Source organism: Physeter macrocephalus, chromosome 1 (assembly GCF_002837175.3).
Source record: "Physeter macrocephalus isolate SW-GA chromosome 1, ASM283717v5, whole genome shotgun sequence".
Lineage (NCBI taxonomy): Eukaryota > Metazoa > Chordata > Mammalia > Artiodactyla > Physeteridae > Physeter > Physeter macrocephalus.
The window spans coordinates 19,001,589-19,009,908 of record NC_041214.2 but is presented as its reverse complement, the minus strand read 5'-3'; the positions used below and the strand labels follow the sequence as shown (position 1 = coordinate 19,009,908).

Here is an 8,320-nt window from a genome sequence, read left to right as displayed (position 1 = left end):
GGGGCACGAACCCGTGTCCCCTGCATCGGCAGGCGGACTCTCAACCACTGCGCCACCAAGGATGCCCCTATCCAGAGGATTTCTAAGTGAGTTAACCAGCACCATTTATTGGATAATCCTTCCATTCCAGTTGATTTGTAATGCCTCCTTTGTCACACATTAAATTCCTTCATAAGCTTAGGCATTCTGCTAGAAAATAGAAACTTATTTTAAAAATGCTATGTTGTTCCAGAAAATACAACTAAAATCTATAACTGAAATGAAAGTAAAATTAATGAGAATTAAGCTTCAAGGCCTCTTACTATATGAACTTTCTAATTCTTTATTCTTGATTTTTTAAAGTGGGCTCCCCAAATTGTATATATTTACAGAACCTGGATTCACCCACTCTCTACTTACAAATCCACCTACCATGCCCAGGCTGTGCAGGAGAGCAGGTGCAAGCAACAGTGCCTATTCTAGGGAATCGTCTCCAACCTCTCCTGCTGTGGTCCCCATATCCCAAGTTTCTGGATTCCTCATGCATACTCTGGGATCAATATCTGCCTATCTGATTTGGACTTTTTCTTTCTGAATGTGGAAACCATTTCTCTGGTTTGGGTTTCCCTTAGTGGGAATCAAAACAAGATATCGATCAGTACTTAAAGAGCATCAATAAAAATAGGTATCAATAAAGACACACTGGGTTGGCAGTATACGTTGTTGGAAAGAACCCAATCCTGAGTGTAGGATGACTAATTATAACCAGTGTGACCTTGACCAAGTCACTTAACTTCTCTGAGCCTCAGTTTTCTCATTTATAAAAGGAATTAAAATGGCATAGTAGGTCTTTAAGGGGCCTGAGGGCTGGTGGGGGACCCTGGAGCCTGCCTAGATTTCGGGGTCTGAGCTGACAGGACCCTTCTCCTGGAATAGTCTCTCAGATGTGATGTTCTCAGTCTGGCCATGAATACATTCCATGAGGCATTCACAGTGAAAAGTACCAATGGCATCATTCTGTCCTGTATAGGTTGATTCAAGAAAAGGTGTGTGTTTGTGTGTGTGTGTGTGTGTGTGTGTGCGCGTGCACGTGCACACATGTTGTGTGTATGTTAGACCTATATGATGTGTCACTAAACCTCAAGTCACAAAATTTCAAAATCACAAGCATTAGGGTATGTTTAGCTTGGATAAATTCTTGATAAGTTAATTATTAAGCATTCTATCACAAAAAAGCCCTTTATCCCCTTATTACGTATCTTCTTCTTAATCCCTACAAGCTTTCCGTCTCCATCCGCTTTATTAAAACTTCTCTCTCCAAGCTCACCAAGGACCTCTAAGCAAAATCAAAAGGTTTTCCTCAGACACTGTCTTTGGCCCTTTACTAGCATCCCCCAAACAGTCTCTTCAGCATCTGTGACAATGCAAAGTCTGTGTTTTCTTCCCGACTCTGACAGCTTTCTGTGTCTCATTTTCTGACTCCTCTTCTGCCTACTTACCCTGACTTCAGCATGTCCTGAGCACTGGCCCTTGGCCCTTGACATGTCCCTCTCTGTATTTACTGTTTAAGGAAAGCAGCTCTCACAGTGCTGTACCCCCAACTCCATGGGCAGGACGCCTACAGCAATATCTGCTAACCCAACCCATCACTCAAGCCCTAGCTCCCTATTTGTCATGGCGGAGAATTAGAAGAACTCAGTTGTACTTACAGCTTTGCCACTAACTAGCTGAGTAATTTTCAGGAAAAAAAAATGTACTCTCTGAGTTTCCTTATATCTTAAGTTTAAGACCCAAAGCATAAGCTCCTTTTCCCAATTTCACCATTGCTGTCCTAGCGTCAGAGCCTTGGCATTTCCCTCTTCTTAGATGTGACCCAGCATGATGCTCTGTCTCTCTCTCATGAATTTCTCAGATTTGTCTCTTCCATTCCTAGAGGAATTAATTAATACTGGGATTATCAAAAGCTCCGGTTAGCATATCACTCTACTTCCAGGCTCTCCTCACTCCTTTCTGTATTTCATGCTGCCTGCCACCAGATTAAACTTCTATTGAAACACTCCTGTTCCAGAATGTACATGGCTCTGGTTGCAAGCACATGAAACCTGTGCTCTCTTGCCTCACCCTCCTCAATATGACCTCAGCTGTGAGATTCACATTGGTCTCCACGAGGCTCCTCCATTCTTTAGAACAGTCTCCTGCTTTCTGTCTTTCCTGGATTAAGCCCACATTCTTTTTTTTTCTTTTGATTTTTAAAAAATTTTATTAGAGTATAGTTGATTTACAATGCTGTGTTAGTTTCTACTGTACAGCAAAGTGTATCAGTTATACATAAACATATATCCCTTCTTTTTTAGATTATTTTCCCATATAGGTCATTACAGAGTATTGAGCAGAGTTCCCTGAGCTATACAGTAGGTCCTTATTAGTTATCTATTTTATATATATTAGTGTGTATATATCAGTCCCAGTCTCCCAATTTATCTCTCTCCCCACCCCAACTTCCCCCCGGTAACCATAAGTTTGTTTTCTATGTCTGTGACTCTATTTCTGTTTTGTAAATAAGTTCACTTGTACCATTTTTTAAGATTCCACATATAAGTGATATTGTATGATACTTGTCTTTCTCTGTCTGACTTGCTTCACTCAGTATGACAATCTCTAGGTCCATCCATGTTGCTGCAAATGTAAGCCCATGTTCTTGAACCTGTGGCTCATGCTTTTCTCCTGGCCTAGAAGCCTGGAATGTCTTCCCTTCCTCCTCTCAGATGATGCATATTTCTCACATCTTTGTGTGCTCAAGTCCAACATTCTCCAAAAAGCCTTCCCTTGAGCCCTTCAGCCTACAAGGAGCTGGCTTATTGGATTATAACTGAGTAAATGTGCATGCTTCATTTCTACCACTTTACTATAAATGCCCAGAGTGCAGAGGCAGTTTTATATATTACTGTATGAGCTAGTATGTGCAGGGACTAATTGAACTACTTAAATCTTTGATTTTCTTTGACTGCTTCTCCAAAACCTTCTGACTTTCCACTGCCTTTGGAAAGGGATCAAGGTTCAACTCCTGACAGCATCGGGGGTGACTCATTGACTGGAAAGAGGAGAATCTGGAAGAGAGGTGATCAAAGATTCCCTTACCCTGTAGTTTTAAAAGGTGGGCTGGCTACTTAAAGACTGCTAGGGGGACTTCCCTGGTGGTCCAGTGGTGAAGAATCTGCCTTGCAATGCACGGGACATGGGTTCGATCCCTGGTCAGGGAACTAAGATCCCACATGCCACGGGGCAACTAAGCCCATGCACCACAACTACTGAGCCCGTGTGCCACAAACTACAGAGCCCACGCGCTCTGGAGCCCGCGCGTCACAACTAGAGAGAAGCCCAAAACTAGAGAGAAGCCCACGCGCCGCAACGAAAGATCCCGCATGCTGCAACTAAGACTGGCCGCAGCCAAAAATAAAATAAATAAAAAATAAAATAAATAAAAAATAAAATGTTTACAAGGATTAAATTTAAAAAAAAAAAACAACAGACTGCTAGGAGTGTTTTAGGTAAAGGTGTGAAGCAGGTCAAAGGCTCTTCCTCTTTTTCCTTTGAGGTTCCTCTTTCCTTGCCCCTCCTCCCATGCCCTGTGTTCTCATGGTGGCCAAAGCCATCTACCCAGGTCATGCTGGAGCCTCTAACCTTACATCTGAAAAACCTCCTTCCTAGAGGGTCATTTTAAGGGGCGTTATCCTTGACACACCCTGAGCAAGTCATTTAACCATTCAGAACCTTTTTGCTGTCGTTATAGCTGAAAAATTAGGGGTTGGGGGACTTCCCTGGCAGTCCAGTGGTTAGGACTTCACAATTCCACTGCAGGGGGCATGGGTTCCACTCTGGTGGGGGAGCTAAGATCCCGCATGGCGTGCGCACGACCAAAAATAAAAATTAGGTGTTGGGCCATATGCCATTTCTAAATTCTCTTCGTGCTCTAAAATGTCACATCATGATCTGAGCAGCACAGGCCTGAAGAACGGTCACCTTAGTTTTCTCATTTATCCTTTGGCATTTCATTAAATAACTAGGTCATAAGTTGCTCGAAGACAAATGCCACTCGTGTGCCCTTACTTAAATTAGCCCCCACCATGTTCTGCGCAGGGCTGATCCCCCAGCAAGCGCACAGAGCAGAAACGTGTTTCCAGTAAGGTACTCTGAGGACGACTCCTAGAACATTACTTCCTCTGACCAAAAACAGGGTTGGTAATTGATGTCAAAGTTTGGAGAGCCTCAGTTAAAAATAACATGAAAGAATTAGCAAACATAATAGTCAGGAAAGTAACAATAAATGCAAATTTAGCAGTTATAAAAAGTAAAACTGCTTAATTCCTGGGTGTCTACAGGCCCTATCATAAGTTGGGAGAAATCAAATTCCACTGCAGCAAATGTTATAGCACAAGGTTACCTAAAGATGTGCTGTCAGCAAAAACTTACTCACCTCAGGCAAGAATCTCTATAAAGCTTGAACCATTTGCCAATATGGTTAAAACAAATCTGACAGTCCTTTGCGTTTGGCTTAATAATGTATGGCTGCAGCAGACATGACTGAAGTGCAGTATTTAAAGAGAGGTTGTAATCTGTCCATCAGGGATGGATGGTGCTCACTGAGGCACCTGTTCGGCCCGCACAGTATTGGCTTCATACTGTTTAATTAAAAGATTGTTTAATATAACTGACAATATTTCAAGATGAGTTCGCAGAAAGCAAGGTTCAAACAATATGTATCATATGCTACCACTTGCATTAAAAAGAGGAAAAAGAATATCTACTAGAACTTGCTTCTATATATGCTTGAAATATATTTTGAAAGAGAAAAATATAAACAGATCTGAGTCTTGGTCTTCTATCCTGAGGACATCAACAAGTCCTCTTGCTTTGAGCAGAGAGAACAAGACATGGCAGGGGGATGTGACCATTCTTATTTCTTAGCCTACAGACCCAGACACCAAAGAGGGGTTTTGATAATTTACATCCACACTGCGCCTACGGAGGTTTTAGTTTAGAAACAACTCCTCCTTCTGTTGTGAGTCTGGTATCAAAGAACCTGAGTGCTGAGTAGTAGCTGCTATCACATATAGTGGGCGGTACCGAGGTCTGTCTGGTGGTCCCTGAGCGTGTTGCAGTCGTACATCTCCAGTCCCTCTGGGGTCCGAAGACAGAAGACACTTACAGGGAATCCACATCTCAGAGCTATCGGTGTTCTCAGATCAGACACTTTTTTACCAAAAGGGAAATGCTGTCCATTATGGGCATTGTCTTTTGGGTCACAGCATTGAACACGTAGAGAGTGGGCTTATCTTCTTCCTAAGGGAAGAGAAAAGAAGGGAACTCAGAAATAAGCACTGTCTGGGGGTTGCGACAAGGGACAAACATCTTGGAAGGTGGCTCTGAGTGCCTCTAGCTCCCACAACATGGGTGCTAAGGATGAAAGCAAAGGCCAGTTAAGTTCCCTGACTTCTGGTCTGAGTCTCACACTTCTGACCTGAGGAAATTTATGAGTCCTCCTTCTTTGAGAAAAGTGAAGGAGACGTGGCAGGGCTTTGAGTCCCGTCTTACTTCTTAGTCTACGGACCCAGATACACAAGAGGAGTGGTGAGAATTTATATCCACGCTGTGCTTATGGAGGTGTTAGTTTAGAAACAACTCCTCCATCATGCTGCACTTTAATTTGGAAATACTGTGGATTCTAAACCTCAGTTAACTGAAAAAATTATTTCTGTGAGGTTATCTCTGGGGAGTGGAACTGAGCTCAGGGTGGGAGGAGAGTTTTGCTTATCATTTTATGGTCCTCCTTGTCTGTATGGTTTGACTTTTTTCTTTCTTTTTTTTTAAATAACCACATGTATTTACTTTTACTATTTAAAAAGGGAAGTACTAGATGTAAGTGAAAAAAGTTTCCTTTGTTCCTTTTATTTTGGAATTTAAATAAGAAAGTAGGTGGAACTGAGATATCTGAAAGAGCTAAGAAAGAAAGTTTGGGAAAGTATTTATTCTTCTGTTAACAGTTAAAGCAATCAAACTAAAACTAAAAACACAGCAAAAGGGGAGAATGGGAAGGGAGGGAAGGTTATTAAAATTTTCACTTTTCTAACAACAACAACAAAACAAAAAAGAAACTGGCTTTACTTCCTCTTTGGTGGATTCAGGACGATCATGTTTTTCTTTAGTGAGCTGCTGGTGTGGCAGATGTGAGCCCCGGGAGCTGCCACCGAGGGCTCCGGTAAGAGTAACGTGGGACCTTGAGCAAAACTGAGAAGCAGACCCCTGGCCTCCAGGTTCCTCAAGGGGACTCCAGCCAGTCACTGCTCCCTTGTCCTGCCCGTTATCCTCCCCTTTTCTCCCATCAAATTCGTCTAGGGTTTCTGCAGGGACCCCTCCCTGCTTCAGGTTTATAACACATTAAATTCATTCCCCACCTACCAGATAACACATTGCCAGAATGTGATCAACAAGCAGATCTCTCTGAAAGAGCTTTTAAGGAGTACGTAGTGTTATTGATGAAAGTTTAGGCTGCAGGGCTTTGATCTGGGGTCCATTTCAGTGACTCAGATGGCTGGGAGAGGTTTCGATGTCTTCTGCTGAGCATAAAGCCATTAGCCAGCTGAGCTGCTGGCTGAATTTAAAGTGCTTAGGACAGTTTTCCTCAACAGCTTCTCATAAATCCGCTCAATAAAAATTGAAAGGACATAAGGATTCACCCTTTCCCTTTCACCATGCTCATGTTTTCCTATGGCTCCATTAAGGCAGGTATCTGCCTGACCTAATCCATTGGGTATATATGGGCAGGAAGAAATTCCTATGAAAAGTGAATAAAAAGATAGTGAGGAAGAGAGAAAAATTATATTTTATGTAATAGTTGTTCCTTTCTTTTATGATTACTCTGATTTCCCTAAAGTTAGCCCTTGGTATAGGTTCTAATTTATATTTAGAATTAAATGTGTAACGTGCAAACAAAGCAGCAAAGGCTCAAGTCACCCTTAACAGTTAACTAGCTACTATTTGATGTTATAAAAATAAGTTTAAAAGATGCTTCTCAGAATACGAATAAACGTTTGCCTCCTTCATTCTAATCCGTGTTCTTGTGGAAACTGTTGCTTGAGTTTCATTCATTGTTGCCACCCAGTGCCTAGAATAGTACCTGGTACAGAGTAGACTGTCCATAAATATGTATCAAATAAATAATTCATAACATATCTGGAACATAGTTCTCATTGTACTATTTTAACTCTCTATATTCACCATTTTATAAACCTTGTTTTTGTGGGGAACCCATTTTAAGTTCTAGTGTGGCACACCAGTTGGTGACACTTCTTCCTGTTGCTTATACAGAGAATGAGCAGATAGCTGTTGATTGCCAGCAATTTTCTAACTCACCTTATCTATTTAAAAAAAGGCATCTATCTATGTGATACCCCTCCCCAAATGTTCTGAATGAGGGAACACTGGTGGTTAGACCCAAGATAGTCAGATGCTATCAAATAAGCCATCCCATAAACAAATCATTGTTGGACAAATGTAAAATTACATTTTCTGCTTTACAAACAAACCAAGACACCATGGTAGAAGATACATACAAAGTGTCTTACTTTTCAATAAAAAAAATACATAGATCTATTGCATGGTAATAATTCCACTTTTGTTTTAAAAAAATAAATGCAGGGGGCTTCCCTGGTGGTCCAGTGGCTAAGACACCCCACTCCCAATGCAGGGAGCCTGGATTTGATCCCTGGTCAGGGAACTAAATCCCACAAGTCACAACTAAAAAGATCCTGCATGCCACAATGAAGATCCTGTGTGCTGCAACTAAGACCCGACGCAGCCAAATAAATAAATTAATTAAAACAAACAAAACAAAAAATAAATGCAAACTCACTGTAAATACATACATGTGCATTAAATAGGAAAAGTTAAGGAGACATAAAAGAGAAGGCAATGCACATTTTGAACACTGCAGTATCTTTCACAAATTTTTTTTTTTTTTTTTTTTTTTTTTTTGCGGTACGCGGGCCTCTCACCGCTGCGGCCTCTCCCGTCGCGGAGCACAGTCTCCGGACGCGCAGGCCCAGCGGCCATGGCCCACGGGCCCAGCTGCTCCGCGGCACGTGGGATCCCCCCGGACCTGGGCACGAAGCCGTGTCCCCTGCATCAGCAGGCGGACTCCCAACCACTGCGCCACCAGGGAAGCCCCACAAATTTTTTTTTTGAATTTTATTTTTATTATTTCTTATACAGCAGGTCCTTATTAGTCATCAATTTTATACACAGCAGTGTATACCTGTTAATCCCAAATGCCCAATTCATTCCC

The 8,320-nt window shown here is 41.9% G+C and overlaps 1 protein-coding gene across 1 annotated transcript in view; it reads right to left on the bottom strand.

The window, feature by feature from the left end:
- The window catches only part of ANKUB1 (ankyrin repeat and ubiquitin domain containing 1), a 45,660-nt gene that overhangs the window by 20,145 nt on the left and 17,195 nt on the right, over positions 1 to 8,320 (bottom strand). The window contains 2 exon segments of the mRNA XM_024131826.1: positions 5,104 to 5,238; positions 5,241 to 5,319. Of these exon segments, the coding sequence (XP_023987594.1) occupies positions 5,104 to 5,238; positions 5,241 to 5,319 (214 nt within the window).